Source organism: Rattus norvegicus, chromosome 3 (genome assembly GCF_021556685.1).
Source record: "Rattus norvegicus strain SHRSP/BbbUtx chromosome 3, alternate assembly SHRSP_T2T, whole genome shotgun sequence".
In the NCBI taxonomy this organism is placed as follows: domain Eukaryota; kingdom Metazoa; phylum Chordata; class Mammalia; order Rodentia; family Muridae; genus Rattus; species Rattus norvegicus.
Genome location: NC_141536.1, coordinates 149385523 through 149401159, shown reverse-complemented (window position 1 = coordinate 149401159; position 15637 = coordinate 149385523). Strand labels below are relative to the sequence as shown.

The window sequence follows — 15637 nt, the reverse complement described above, 5'->3', positions numbered from 1 at the left end:
AAGGAATCTGAACAGAATGCTAGACCGAGGAGGCAGTGCCTGGGACAGTGAGAGGTGATGACAAAGGAATGGAAATTAGGACGGTGGTCAGGCCTGCTGAGTAGACAGGGAGTGCGCAGTCAGGGTGAGTACCTAGCATGTGTAAAGTAGTTGGTGGTACGGTGGGTTGAAATCCAAACGCTCAGTGGTGAAGATCAAGTGGGAACAGCTGGAAAAGTCCAGTACCCCATGCTCTACCGTAGCCCTGTGACTGGTGTGAGCAGTGTAGAGGTGTGTGTTTCAGGAACTCACTTCATCCTGCCACCACTATTTCTCATTTTTGTCTTAATCCAGGAAGTCCATGAAGATGCAGGACAGACTACCCTGAACACCACACACCCTGAAGGGCCAGGAGCTGCTTCCTCAGCTTCTGAGCCAACAGCAGCAGCCAGCAGCCAGGCTGAGAAAGCTGTTCCCAGCAAGAGCCTACTTGACTGGCTGCGGCAGCAGGCTGACTACTCCTTGGATGTTCCTGGCTTTGGGGCAGTAAGTGTTGGCGGTTGCTATCCCGGCCACTGTTAGCTCACTGCTCACTTGGGACAGTTGACAGAAACTAGAAGGTGGAAGCTATTTGGAAGAAATCTGTTGACTGACAGCTTCATATTAAGGATTTTTTTGTTTGTTTTGGTTTTTAACGTTTAAATCCTAGCTAAATTTTCCAATAGTAGAAATTGCAAGAGCATACCAACAACTAGACATGCAAAAGTTACAAGAACAGACTCAAGTTCACCCCCTTCCTCAATGTCTGCCCAGAAATGACACACAGCACAGAATCTTAAGTTCACAAAGAAATCCTTAGGTTGTATAAGTTCTGCCACTTGATGAAAGTTTTTCCTAGCTACTTTATTGGTACTTCTGAGGGGCTCTGTGCTTCTAACTGCTCTGCTGAGAGTCTCATTCAAGTCACCTGAGGCCTTTGCTCTGCGTTCTCCCAGTTAGGAACCCATAAGACAGCTCCTGCGCACTGATGTTCAGTCTTGGTTCTTATTTTCTTACTTGCTCATGTGCTCATTCCCACCCCGTCTGACTCATAAGATACACAGATAGAGCGTGTACAGGACGGAGACACTCACACAAGACCCGCAGAACCAGCTAGTCAGGTGCCCGGGGGCTGGGAAGTCAGCTCCAGGGCCAGCCAGGGCACGGGGCCTGCACAGCTTGTTTCCCAACCTGCGTAGGAGTCCTGACACCTCAAGGAGAGACTAAGTGAGGACTGGTGGTACATATCTGTGTAAAGTGCCATTATTGAGAAAAACACAAGACCAACTGAAAAGCTCCACCATACCAGACTGTGGCAGGATGCTTTGTAACATTCTTCTCCATTAACCTCCTAGAGTTTTTCAGACAAACCCAAGCAGAGGAGACCACGCTGCAAAGAACCTGGAAAATTAGACATCGGCTCTCTAGGTGGAGAAGAGAGGGTTTCTGCTGTCCCCAAGGAGCCAGGACTGAGGGTAGGAAGAGGGCCTTGGGTGTGGGAACAAGGGGATCATCTTGATGTGCCATGCCTTGCACACTTGGGAGAAAGCCCCGCTGAGCAGTGGGGGCTGGATGGCATTTTCCCACAGGCCTGTGCAACAGCTACGTGTCCTCTGAGGTCACGTTTTCCATCCTCACCTCCTAAACAGTGTGCTAAACCTGTTTGTGCAGTCACACAGGATCAATCCTTAGCTCTACACAGCAGTCTCTGTTTCCAGGCTAATAGATGCTGTGGAGGAACCCTCCATGTCTGACCTACGTTGTTAGTGACCATTTAAATACGATGTTCTTCCTAGTGCTGCTGCACTGGCAGTGGAGAAGAGCTGACTGTAAGCGTTGCTCTTTTCCTATTATAGAAGCTAAGACTGGAGCCAGCTTCAAAGACATCCACAGAATACTCGGAGTCCAACGAAGCTGAGTTAATTATAGTTTACAGATGGATACAAGCTTGGAATAGAAAAGTCCTAACCTCTAGGGGGCGGCAGTAACATTTCCCATTTGCCAGTGGGCCCTCTGCATATCATGAACATTTTATCTCTTAGTGCATCCCAGAGAGGAGCTTCTAGAAATTTCCTGTAGAGGCATTTGCTCTTCCCCAGCTTTTCCATAAATGCAAGCTCTCCTGGACACTCCTCAGCTCTCCAGTCAGCTACAGCATTACAGCATCACAGCATCAGCTTCCTAGGTGGGATCACCGCTGGGCTTTCTTATCTCAGCTGCAAACACTACCCACTCTAGTCACTCTTCTTGGCAGAAAGGAGTTGTCGCTGGCTTTTGTCACTCACCAAGCATCTCCATGAACAACTGCCTTCATTTGTATGTGCTGCCACCACTACCTCAAGGCTGGCCTGGTCAGTCCCTCAAATCTGTCACATTGAAAGGTCATCCTTCCTACCTTACATCTTCCTTTCCTTGCTCTGGGAAAGACTATTCTTACCATGTGTTACAGCTGCTTCTGTTTCTATCCCACCTACACTTGCCCAGTCTTCCCCTGGGCCTCAGCATACAGTCAGTGTCTTGAAAGAAAGGTCAGGGAAAGACCTCCAGTTCCTGTCCTGTTGCAATCCCTGAGTTGTTGGTTTGCAGACATGCCATTGGCCTTCTTGTTTCTTTCTTCATTCCCAGCGGTTTCCTTCATATTCCCTGAAAATTAATGCTCATTACTCCTTTACAAGCACTGACACTTTGCCAGCAAACCCATCAGCCAACCTCATCTCTGTGTCGCATCTCCTTCCTTTATGAAATCTCATTCCCTGCCTGAGGTTCCTGTTCTACACTGAGGCGAGAATAGGAAGCTTTTGTCTGCCTAGCCCCAGGGCTGCTCAGTCTTCCCAGCACGTAGGTGGGCAGTGGTCCTCCACAGCTCTGCCAGGGCTCTGCCTCTGCTCTCCCAAAGGGACTCTTAAACTATTCAAGTGGGTGTGCCAAAAGCTTAGAGACAACACAAACTTATTTCTCATAGTTCTCAAGGCTCAGAAACTGAAGGTTGAATATCTAGTGAAGGTCCAGTATTCATAACCATCTTGCTGCATTCTCACATGGGGAATGACAAATATGCTCTCTGGGATATCTTAGGGGGCCCTCACTATCCCTACCTTTGGGAGTGGGATTTCAATACATTTTATATATTTATTTATTTATATATAGCAACATTTTAAGTCCAAGTCAGAAACCCTGCCCCTTGTAAAAAATAGATTAAAACCCACAAGGAGCTTGGTTTGAGTCCAGAGTCCAGCTATATATATGCTGAGATTTATCTGCCTAAGGTCCATATAACTAATACCAAGGGCCTTGAGACCTAGCTTTGCTTTTAAGTCGTATCTGTACACATGCATTTAGTGTAGAGAGATCTTCATTTTATTGCTGCAGATATGCTGTAACTATCTAGATACCACCACTGTCACACATGTGACACTCAGATTTACCAGTGATTCCAAATATGCCTGCAGACCTGGTATTGTCTGGCTTTGTGCTGTTTTGCTTTGGGGATTTCTAAACATTTTAGTTCCCAGGTCTCTTTTCACCCCGTTCTTGTTGGATAAGCCTTTGTAACAGTAGCAAAAATGACTTAGTCACTGTCCTGTTGCTCCTATCCAAGAAGGTGAGGGTTGGAATAATTGCCATCCTCTATCGATGAGGCTGTTAGTGGGTTAAAATGCCATGCAGTCATCTGACGTGCCTCTGCTGTGGCTTGAACACAGACAGAACTCTTCTTGCTCCCCAAGTGCTCTCTCTAAGCCTCCTCTGGAAGAGGAAGCAGGTTTGCTCTCCAGGGTATAATTACAGGATGGAGAGCTGCCAAAGCCTGATTTGGCTGCTGTGTGTGGTCGCAGTGCTGCTGGGAGGGGCACCTGTCTGTGGTGGGCAGCATCTGGGTGGCTGAAGCAGCCAGCCCTTCTCCACAGGAAGTGTTGAGGGCTGACTTCCTCTAACAGTGCTTTCTACACTGCACACAAATGGTTCTCTTCACCTGGGCTTTTCTGCTCTCTACACCTGAGGAGAAAAGAACTGTCCAACTCCCCATCGAGTTTTCATTTCTCAGAGGACCCTGTGTGTATGCTTGCTCTATCTGCAACTCTTGACCAGGGCTGGGAGAGGACGCTCTTAAATGGCCTGGAGCCTGAGGAGATATCACATGCCAGGCCATTTTCACCCTAGCAGAAAGACTTTGGAGTGGACTGTGCCTCACAGTGGACAGTCATGGAGGAACTAGAGCGTGTGGAGCAAGGGAAGAAAACTCCCCAGCTCCTTCCCTGGCTCTCTGCCATAGGCAGGCAGCAGAGAGGAGCCTCAGAGAGAGAAGCCATGGGATGCAGGCCTCAGAGAGAGAAGCCATGGGATGCAGCTGTACTCAGCAAGTGAGGTGATTGACAAGCAAGGGACCAAGATGGCATGGTGTGCACAGAGGCCCAGAGCAAGACGGTTGTGTCTTGCTTAAGACCTAGCGGTAGACATCATTTTTTAGCTGGATCTCGTCCTTCAGTCCTTATTCTCTCTCTAGAAATAAGTAGCCAGGAGTTTATTTCTAGTGAATACCTCAAAACCAGAGTGAGCCCTTGCCCTGTACACTGCAGAGAACCCATCCTGGCATACTGCCAGCGTGTGGCTCTGTCGGGAGGAGAGACACGGCATGATGTAATGGGAAGGAGCCTGCTGCTCTCTGCTCAGGGTTACCCGCTCAGCCCATGGTGCTCCTTGCCCCTCGGTTTTGGAAGGGAAGAACCCCTGCTGTAACTGTTGAAAAGGTTCCTTCTAGATCAGTGAGACTAAAGTAAGGCTTTTGAAAAGTTCTCTCAGTGTTGGCATAATAAAGCTTTTTGTCTGTGATAACTCTGGGGTTTTTTGTTTGTTTGTTTGTTTGTTTGTTTGTTTGTTTGTTTTTTCTCTTGAATAGTCTTTGGGAAAGTGAAGGACAAGTATAGCACTTCAAAAATAGCTTTCTGGGGACTCAAACACTTGAGTCATGTGTCCATGAGTTGTTGGTTTCTGTGACGTGACACTCACACCGACTGACAGTGAGCTGAGAGGAGTTGAGAGACGGTGATGGGGCCCTCGGGTTGGCTACTGCTGTGGCCTTTCCATTGCTGCTCTTCCTGTCACCACTCATTCCCGAACAGCTTCTTCAGGGCTGACTACTCCCTGCAGGGAAATGTTCCTCCTGTGTGCTTCTCCTGGAGCCTGCCATGCCTATTCTTACACCTCACTGAAAGCCTGAAACTAGTGTGATCAAAACCCATGACTACCCTGCAAGAAGGGCTCTGTTGAGTGTTCTATTTTTTAATAGTTCTGGGAGAGCAGAGTTAGGGAAAGCAGTGGGAAACACGAGCTATGAGTAGATTTCTGTAGCAGTCTCAGGAGCTAGATTCCTTACCTGCTCGAAACCCAGTCTCCAAGCCCAGATACACTTCATTTCTGAGGCTTCCTCTCCATGTTCTAAGGCCCCATGCCCTAACAGTAGAGTTCCTCTGGCTCTGTGGTGTCTGTTAGTAAGACTTGCATCTCCCTTGTCTGCTCTGTTGAGAAGTGCAGTCAGAACACTGCCTCTGAGTCTCAGACAGGCAGCTGTAGTCCTGCTTCCCTGCAGATCCTTGCTGTGCACTCACTCTGCACTCTGAGGAGGAACCAGATCAGCTGGAGGAGATGCTGAACTCATCCACACAGGGGCAATGGCTGCAGCACACTGCCTTGGTGCTGTGTGCAATGGCACAAGACCTAGCACTGGCCCGCTGAGCACCCTGGTTCCATGCTTGCTAGAACTGAAGGGACACTGTGAAAAGAATGCTAGCTTTGAGATAGGACTATGGGGAGGAGATAAGGGCAGCGGGCCTCCCCTTTGTGTGCATGGGAAAGAACAGCCATCAACAATGAGGTGCTTTCTCATATCTCACCTGTGTGAGAAAGGGTGGAGGCTGCCCAACAACACAAGGTTGTAATCCTGGAGATCTGTAAACCTGATAAACCACACAGCAGGGATAGGAAGGACAGCAGAGAGATGTGCAGTAACCTATGTCCAGGGGTAGCAGGCAGCACAGAGAGAGATAGACAGGCAGAGACGGACAGACAGACAGAGAGAGGAGACAGAGAGAATATCACCTTCTTGTGGAAGAAATGGGTTTCTCCTTTTACAGGAGGTAAAGCTATTATAACTTCAGTAGCTTCTGTGACTTCTGCACAAGCAGACCCTGGTCTCTGCTGCAGCCTCCACCACCCTTCCCACTTGTCTTCCCTGTTTGTCACCCCCGTCAAGGCCATGTGCACATCGTGGTCTGTGCTGTGTTTAGTGCTAGGTGACATTATGAGTCTTAGGAGCAGAAGTGCTAACTGTGGAGGTTTTTGCTAATTAAAAAATTAGAGTGCCTTTAATCCCAACTCTCACAAGGCAGAGGCAGGCAGATCTCTGTGAGTTTAAGGCCAGCCTGGCCTACAGAGTGAATTCTAGTTATATAGAGAGACTATCTTTAACACACACACACACACTTTTTAAAAAATCTAATAAAAAATTGGGGGTGGGGAAAACTCCAAAAAGAAGAAAAATATGGGACCTTTCTTAAGGGAAACTAGAGCCTTATTTACTCGAGTGGCATTGTTCAGCAGTGGTCAGGGTCCTTCATTTCTACAGGCTGTGTGCACGCATTCTTTTCCATTTCAACTCAGAACTTCCAGGAATTCAGAGCACACTGGGCTGTACCCTCATTAGCATCCCATGTCCCAGTAAGTGCTCTGGGCAGAATGTTAAACATGTCACTCTGGGGTGTGCGCTCGCCTGCCCGCGCTCTCTCTCTCTCTCTCTCTCTCTCTCTCTCTCTCTCTCTCTCTCTCTCTCTCTCCCTCCCTCCCTCCCCCCTCCCCCTCCTTCCCTTCTCCCTCCCCCCCTTCCCCTCCCCCCCCCTCACCAAAGCTGACCTATTCTATGCTCACGCTCACCGTCAGCTCTGTTGTTCCCCAGTCTGCATTTAAGCTTGAGTGCATCTGACCCCAAAGCCCCACCTAGCACACTGCTCTGCTGTTTCAGTACAATTTTGTTGTGAGAAAGATGGCTGGAATGTTCAGTAAAGGGATTGTGGCCTTAAGAATCAAGACCCCAGGGGGTTGGGGATTTAGCTCAGTGGCAGAGCGCTTGCCTAGGAAGCGCAAGGCCCTGGGTTCAGTCCCCAGCTCTGAAAAAAAGAACCAAAAAAAAAAAAAAGACTCAAGACCCCAGGCACTCAGTTTCTCATTAGTGGCAAACGGCTCTTGCCAGTCAGTATTGGGAGCACTGTTTGATGAGAACAGGCATCTGGTTGCTCCCTTGCCACTAAGTGCTTTTAGCCTCTGAGAGGCAAAGCCCCTGGGCCTTTGGACAGGAGATACTGTCTTATACTAGAGCCCTGTGTGGGACTGGGGATAAGCTATACCAGGACACAGCTGCAGCCACCACTTGCCATCTGGTGATTTCAACATCCATTGTTTCTTTGTCCTTTTTCAGGGGTTTCTCCCAGAAAGCAAATTCAATCACACCCTAGCCGAACCTGTGCTTCGAGATGCAGGCCCCCGCAGGAGGGGGAGGCGGCCTCGGAATGAGCTCCTAAAAGCTCCAGCCATTGTAGCAGACTCTCCTTCTGGAATGGGACCACTGTTCATGAATGGGCTGATTGCAGGGATGGACCTGGTAGGATTGCAGAATGTGAGAAATATTCCAGGCATTCCTCTCACTGGGCTGGTGGGCTTCCCAGCTGGTTTTGCCACCATGCCTACTGGTGAAGACGTCAAAAACACCCTGAGCATGCTGCCCATGATGCTGCCAGGCATGGCCACAGTGCCCCAGATGTTTGGTGTTGGCGGACTCCTCAACACACCCATGGCAACCACCTGCACGACCACTGCATCAGCGTCTCTCGCAAGCACAAAAAGTGGTGCCTCAGCCACTGAAAAAACTACAGAGGACGAGCTGAGTGGCCGTGATGTGAAAGCAGACAGTCTGGTCGAAGATAAGCCTGGCCCTAGTCCATTTTCTGATCAGTCTGAACCCACAATAACTACAAGTAGTCCTGTGGCTTTCAACCCATTTCTCATCCCAGGAGTATCTCCTGGACTCATCTACCCCTCCATGTTTCTCTCCCCTGGCATGGGCATGGCTCTGCCAGCCATGCAGCAGGGTAGACACTCAGAGATGGCCGGTCTAGAGACCCAGAAGAGGAAAAAGAAGAAAACAAAGGGGGACAACCCCACCCCAGAGCCTGCTTCTGTGTGTGAGAGGGAGCCAGGCAGTGATCAGAACTGCACCGAGTCCAGTGTCACTGTGTCCCCAGAGAGAGAACACGTGGCACAGGCCAGGGAAGAGGGGCTCAAAGACTCTAACGATGATACCAATTAGAACTTTTTCATTTAAGAAATTATTGTGACTTGTAAGTTTCTTATCCCATAAAGGTTTGTTACTTCCCTCACTTCCCCTTCATAAGAACCTGTGTTTTCATCAGTAATATTACCTACCTACCTAATTTCCTGTCTGAGGACTATGGTAACATGTTAATAGTTGCAGGGTCTTGCCACTTCGTTAGATAAGTGTCACCTGCCTAGTCTAGGAGACACAGAATTCTTTATTTTATCCGGTTCATTCCAGCAATCACAGTTGATACAGAGCTTGGTGACATGCCCCCTTCTCCTTCTCTTTCAAGTCCCACTCTCCTGAGGAAGAAATGGCAGAAGAAAGCTGGCTAGGGATTCACTGTGGGGCCAAAGAGCAAAGACGAAAGTGAGCAACTGAATAAGGAGGACAGGTCGAGGAAACCAAAAGGCACACAATAGGAAGTGTCCATGTGTACTTTCGTAGTTCAGGCGTCCCTATTTTATCATGGTCACTGAGTAGTTTAGTCTACAGCATGTAAACCAATGGCTCAAGTGCACAGACTGATGGCTGCTTTCAAAGAGGGACCTTCCAGGTAGTAATAGAGTTCCCCCTCTTAAGCAAGAAGAAATACTGGCCAGCTAGGCAGTACACCTGTCATCTCTGCCGAATCTGAGACACTTCAGCGCCTCGAGTTACTGCAGCAGCTGGGAGGGCGCTGCTCAGGGCCCATGGGTGCTGCTGGCACTCATGTCCCCTCTTAAGAAACCTGCTGGACTTCATTTTGTGCTCTTTTCACCCAGAGCCAGGCCTTTTGGAGCCTAGGAAGGTAATCACTCAGCACTTGCTAGATTCTGCCGTCAGCCTAGCGTGTCAAAACACCATCTTTTACATTGCAACTGTGAAGTTTTGTCCCTCTCCATTTTCTCTCTACTCGGACTGTATCTTAAGAGTTGGGCCCAAATTCCAAATTGTCAGTCAGGCAAGGTTCTGTTAGTCAGCAGCGTGCTCTCTCCAGCTCTGTGTTGAAAAACTGAGCAGAGAGAGCCCACTTGGCTGCGCTTCTGCTTCCGGTTTTCTTTCCCCTCACCCTCACATCATGTCCCTCCTGATGGTCTCCTCCGTGGACAGCTCCTGCTGAGACTTGAACCAGCCAAGCCCAGTTCTCTAGGGCACAGGCTCAGGGGCTGGACAGGTGGTGGGTGTCCCGAGTACCAGGTTCACTTCGGTGTCACAGTTGACTGTGTTTATTTTTACTGTTTCTGTTACAGTTTTGCTAATTTATCAGAAGGTCCGAAAGTTTGGCATGCTATTTCAGTTTGCATTATTTATTTATGATGATTTTTGTCATTGTCTTTTATACATTTGGGGTTATAAATTATGTAAATGTTAAAATGAGCATCTCAAAGAAGTCTGTTAAATTGTGACCGGGGAAAAAAAGCCAATCAGGTGTATTTTCAAAACGGAGAGTCCCAGTTTTATGAATCATAGATATAAACTAGAAATTCTATTACTGATCTATAAGAAAGAATCCAAGAACTGAATAAATGATATTTAATGGCGTCTTTGTAGTGTAGAAGGTCTGTGATGCTGATAACAGATTTCTTAGAAATGCTGTTCACTGTTGAACTAACATTCTGCTCAGTTCTGCCTCCAGTGGAAGCAGACAGGGCTTTTCAGCTGTTAAATCCTAAAAATCAATATAATTTATTTATGTAAAAGAAACACGCAATCAATATATTTTTGAACCTTTTAAGTACTAATTTTCTTTTTATCAAGTAGAAAAAAATGTATTTGCCCTAAATCCTTAAAATACAAATGCTATATAAAAACTCCTGTATCTTGAAAGCCTTACTGCAAATGAGCATTATAGACACCCAGCAGAGTCTGCTCTTCCTGTTGTCTCCTGTGTTGTTTCATGTGGAGAGCTCCTCTCCCCAGCTCCCACTTAAACCTCCGAGTAGGTCACAGGGTTCAGTGTGGACCTGGCTTAACCACCAGCATGCGCACCCCTTGCTATATCTTACCAAACCTGTATGTTAGCTCTTGGGTGTTTAGGCTTCTGTTGACTGCTGTTGTGATACTGTTTGCAAAATGAACTTGACACTGTGGACTATTTGCTCTGTAAGACATACGTGCTGCTTAGGATTATTTTAACGTTCCGAGAGCAAAAGCCAAATTTAAACTCTCTTCAGCAAACTTGAGCCTCTTCATCTAATTCCATGTCACTCACAGCCATAACTTCCCTTGGTCATTCTTCACCCATGTCTCACGTAATAAATTGTCTGTGGTCTTGATCCTGGACTTAAAAAAGAGTTCAAAATTCAGGTTTATATTAAGGATTTCACTAGCACTTGGATGTCTGGCTACCTGGGCATTTTATGAATGTATCCTGTATACCAGGAATCTACAGTCCTTCCAGGTGCCTGATTTCTGCTGGACAACATTCTTGGGAGCTGACCTGACCCACCTCTACTATCAGAACACAGATCAAATTGTGCCATGGAAAGGAGTTAGCAGTGTAGTCTCCCTCCAGAACCAGCCCAAAGGTTCTCCCTAAAGATACTTCTTTAAACCCAACCCATACAGCACATCTCACCAGAACCTGGAAACTCTAAAGGAGGTAGGCTGGTGTGGGTGGTGTGGCCCATAAGACACAAGAATACCTGGTCTCTTTCCCCGAGTATGGGAAGCAAGCACAGCTTCTTGGCTCCAGAAGGACTCCATGAGATGATCAGTGAGGCTGGAGGGAAAGGAATGGGCTTCAGTTAAAATGAAGCAGGACTCTAGCCCAGCCTCCCCTGTGGGTGGAGTTGCAATCTAGGAGCCCTCACGTAGACATGTAAGAGAATGAGGTATTGAGCGTCCAGCACAGCCCTTAGCTGTTATTTCTCACGGGAAGAAGTACAGTCACCAGCATAAGACCTCTAATGGGGGAACAGTGAATGGTTGCTGAGCATGATAATGTGAGTTTGATCTTCAGAAGCTGCCTTGTGGAAGGAGAGACTCCTGTCCTCTCACATGTGCACACATGCGTGTGTATACACACACACACACACACACACACACACACACAATGGCCTTTTAAATCTCTGATGGAGACTTCAGGAGGCCTGCTGGATAGAGAAGAGCTAACTCACTGGTAGAACCTTGGTTTCGTTCCATGACTTAGCCCCTGGCCCCAGAAATCCTTCCCCCACCAAAGCAAGGGTTAGAAAGTACATTTTGCACCCCCATACAAGGGTTAGCCAAGTACACTCACTCCACCACGTACAGGAGTTAGTCTGTACACGTTGCTAGTATGTATATTTGCCGTAAGCTGCCAGGGCTATGCTAGTCAGAGCATAGCTGAAGCCAGAGCTCATGGTCACGCCGACAGAAGACAGCATCCACCAACCCAGTCCTGGCTTCTGTAATGCCAGTCTGGGACCTCGTAACTCTGAAGGACTTAAAACTTGGCACTAGGAAAGAGGGCAGACACAAAGCCACCCCCGTTGAAGACCTTTACCATGATTGTCAGCACCTACTCTCGTTAAGTGGCCTCACTCGTGTGCTTGATCTGGAAACCTCAGAAGAATTTAAGTCAGAATTGGCCAAACCCAAGGATTCGGTTTCAGTTTGGTTTTGTTTGCAGCTTCTTGAGACCCGAGGTTCTGAAGAACAGGAGTTGAACAGCAGGGACTTGGGACCTGCTACTCACAGCCGCTTCTGTGGTCCCCGTACACAATATCTGTGGGATAAGATGAGAAGCAAGTAAATTACGCACCGTCTCCCACTAAGACAGATTCTCATGAGCTTAGTGTGGGACTGGAAACTGCCAGTGACAGCGCGCTGTTACCAGAACAACCCTGATGCCTGGGCCCTGGAGAAGAAGAGCCAGGGTGAGGAGGGAAGGATAGGGTCCCCGGCAGAGCTCGCCTGAGGGGGATCCTCATCTGTGATCGTTTATATCCTGAAGGATCAGTAGTGGGATTGACGGAAATAGACAGTCAAGTCCTGGGTCATTTACTCCTTCCAGTAGCCAGTGAGGGTTGCCAGCTCACTAGGAAGAGAACCAAAATCAAAGCAGCACTTGCTGCAGGTCCCAAGGCGTGTACGCAGGGGTAAACTCTGAGGGAAACCAGCTTTCTGGCCCAACTCCAGGGCCCACACACAAGAAAGGTTTCTTTCCCCATGACCTGTGTTCTGGGCGGATGAAGAGACCATTGTAGTGCCAGGAACGGGGACATGGTTCAGTATACATTACCAGGACTTACTCAGCATGCTTAATGGCCTTGTCCTCCATCCCCACAATAACTTGTCCTATTTCTATATCCCTCCATGAGAGGCCTGAGGTCCAGAGGGGGTAAGTAGCTTAACTAGTCAGTGTCAGAGCTGGGCTTTCATAATCCAGATGGGTTCCAGAGTCCTAAGTTGACTGAAGAGTTGCGGGGAGCAGGCAGCTATTCTGCCTGTGAGCTTCATAAACAGGAATTGAATGCAGATGGCTGAGGGGAGGGGCAATGCTAGCTCATGCTGCCCTTTGCCACCAATATCTGCCTGGAGGCCAGTTGGGAGGCAATTAATTTGGGCAAGTATTTCTCAGCCCGGTTGACGCTGCAGGCATCTTGGTATCTCAGTGCTCAGCCCCACCAGCCTAGGGCCAAGGAGCCATGTGGGAAGTGGCTCCCATCTCAAAGGTGGAAAGGAGAAAGGCAGGCCCTGAGTACCAGCTCAGGTATAAGAGCCTGGGGGAGAGGGAACTACAAGAGAGAAATCCGCACTCCTCACGCACTTGGGCTCCTACCCACTGAACTACACGTACCGTTGATGATCACCACGGTGCCTCTTGGTACCTCTGTGGGTCACTGTGTCAAGGCTTGAGCTTATCACAACGTGTTCCCCAGATGAGAACCCAGTTCAAGCAGATGGCTGTCTGCCTTCAGTGGCACAACCGGTGAGCAGAAAGGCAAGAAGGAGGACGGTCTAAATGCACTGCCCTTACTGGGGCTTGGCTTCCTGTGTGAAGCCGCAGGCCCCACATAGCTTTCTAGAGGGAAGCCAGCCAGCTACAACCACAGGCTAAGAAGGGACTTCATGTGCATAAATTATGGAAAACTGAAGGAATATTCCATGGACATGGAGATTATATCACATTTAAATTACCATAAATAAAGCTGGTGCCCAGCCACACTGTTCCAGGCTATGCTGCTTGAGTACTGAGACCGCTGCTGTCACAGGAGCCTATGGCTATGAATGCCTAAGGCGCTCATTCCCTGGCCCTTGACCAAGATTCTTGTCTGCTGACCCCTGGCCCACAGCATCGATTTAATTTATAGACTATTTGTTAAGTCAGTTAAAATACACTCTCATGAACTCAAACATGGTTCTATAGGAACGTGGATCCTACAGTAGAAATCACATTTACATTTAAGATAAAACAGACTCCAAAGCAGCCCTGGACTCCGGGCAGCCCTCCTGAGCATTCTGTAAAACCCTACAGCGTCCTTTCACATTGTAGGAAAAGTTTGGTCTTTCCTACCTTGCCCCTTCCACACATTTATGGGGAGCCTTAAGGGAGCCAGAAGAGGGCAACTTTGAAGATGCTGTCAAGAGATGGGATTGCTGAAGGGAGGACCCAGGAGGTGCATGAGGAAAAAGTCAGGATATAAGGAGATAACCAGGAGGCAAAGCCATCTATGGCTTCTCTGACAAACTATGACAGTCCTAAGTGACAGGCTGGCAAACAGAGTGGACCACAGGAAACCTTACAGGAAGACAGGCCTGGCAGATGAGCCCTATATAAGTGTAGAAGTAAGGGAGCTTCTCCCACCACAACCCACGATCAGGGTAGCGAACACACCCCTGAGCTCCCTGCAGCCAACTGGACTCCAGGCTCTACTGCAGTGGACCAAGCTGGCTGTGCCCCGCCTCTTGGGATCTGATTGTTCAGTGGGTGACAGAATGATCAGGTTGAATAGTCGTTGCCCTTCCCAACTTAACACCAAGTAGGACTTGAGGCACAGTGATTTGTTCCCCTGCTGGCCTGTGTACTGCGGCCACACAGTGAAAGCAACCTCTGGGCGCTTCAGAGTAGCCCCGCCCTGAGGAAATGCCACAGCATTCAAAAAGGAAGATGAAGGTTCCCCCATCCACAGCCCTAGTGGGCAAAATTATAGAAGGAATCTTCAGAGGATTTGTATTAGTCTGTTCGAGCTACCACAACATAACCACTTAGTCTGGGAAGTGTAGACATTTTCCCACCGTCGGGAGGTCAGAAGTCCAACATCGGGGTCTGACATGTCCATCTGTACATTAACCGGCTTGCAAACAGCTGCACTCTCATGGTGGGCGCCCAGAGCAAATGCGTGGAGGAAGAGTTCTCCAAGGCCCCTTCTAAGGATGTAGCCGGTTTGCTATTGTAGGCACAAAGAAGGATACTCTCGGTATTTTTAATCTCAGTGGACAAAGTGGAGAGCCATGGACGCCCGCCTCTGCCTGGACAGATGCCCCCACAGGGAGCTGAGAAACGGGTGTCCATCCAAGGAGCTTTCCACAACTCACAGGCTCCGTGAGTGCTTCTCAGCCTTCCTAATGCTGCACCCCTTCAATGACAGTTCTGCGTGTCATGGCCACCCCCAGCCATAGAATTGTTCTCATTGCTACCTCATAACTGTAATTTTACTCCTGTTATGAGTCATGATATATTTTTGGAGATAGCGGTTAGTCAATGGGGTTCTTAGCCACAGGTTGAGAACTACTGCTCTAGGTACAGCAGAGTTCGTGAAGTTGAATGCCTACTACTCGGGATAACATACCTGGATGGCACGGCGGCATAAGGAGGCAGGGGGTGATGGAGACCAGAATCTTGACACTTGGCTACTTAGCTGGAACCTTAATAGCCAATGATTGCCTTAGAGGGATGTGAGCTCTGTGTTGGTTCATACCTCGTTCAACAGAGTGTGGGAATTCACATGTTTGTGTTTTCTTGACATTTTAAAATGCATTTTATTTATTCTTTGAGAATGCCATGCATGCATGTATATGATGTACTTTGTTCCTAATTACCCTCCTACACCCCCTTCCCACTTTTCCCAAACTCCTTCCTGCCACATCTTCCTCCCATCTCTATAATCTCTTTCGTTAACCACGGAATCCACTAGTGTTTCTAGTGTGTGAGTGGATGTGGGGCTGTCCACCAGAGCATGGGCAGCCTACCAGTAGCCACAACCCTGAAGAAAACTGGCCTTCCTCCCCTAACAGCTATCAACAGTGAGTGCCTCTGCGAGGGGTGGAGCTTCGTGAAACAGCATCTTC

The 15637-nt window shown here is 48.4% G+C and overlaps 1 protein-coding gene and 1 long non-coding RNA gene across 32 annotated transcripts in view; one reads left to right on the top strand and one right to left on the bottom strand.

The window, feature by feature from the left end:
* Chd6 (chromodomain helicase DNA binding protein 6) overlaps nt 1-10654 on the top strand; it is a 161664-nt gene extending 151010 nt beyond the window's left edge. For 16 of the 31 annotated variants that reach the window (XR_015683017.1, XR_015683010.1, XR_015683008.1 and 13 more), the window contains 3 exon segments: nt 334-525; nt 1374-1493; nt 7484-10638. Coding sequence is in view for 15 of the 31 variants with exons in the window: in XM_087652359.1 (XP_087508485.1) it covers nt 334-525; nt 1374-1493; nt 7484-8371 (1200 nt within the window). In the remaining 16 variants the exon portion in view is untranslated. 31 annotated transcript variants of the gene reach the window in all.
* On the bottom strand, nt 10412-13317 carry LOC147995792 (uncharacterized). Its single transcript, XR_015684782.1, has 3 exons — nt 13146-13317; nt 11869-12071; nt 10412-11084 (listed from the first exon to the last, which is right to left on the bottom strand). It is a non-coding gene; the product is annotated as an uncharacterized LOC147995792 (long non-coding RNA).
* Between the last annotated feature and the right edge of the window lie 2320 nt (nt 13318-15637).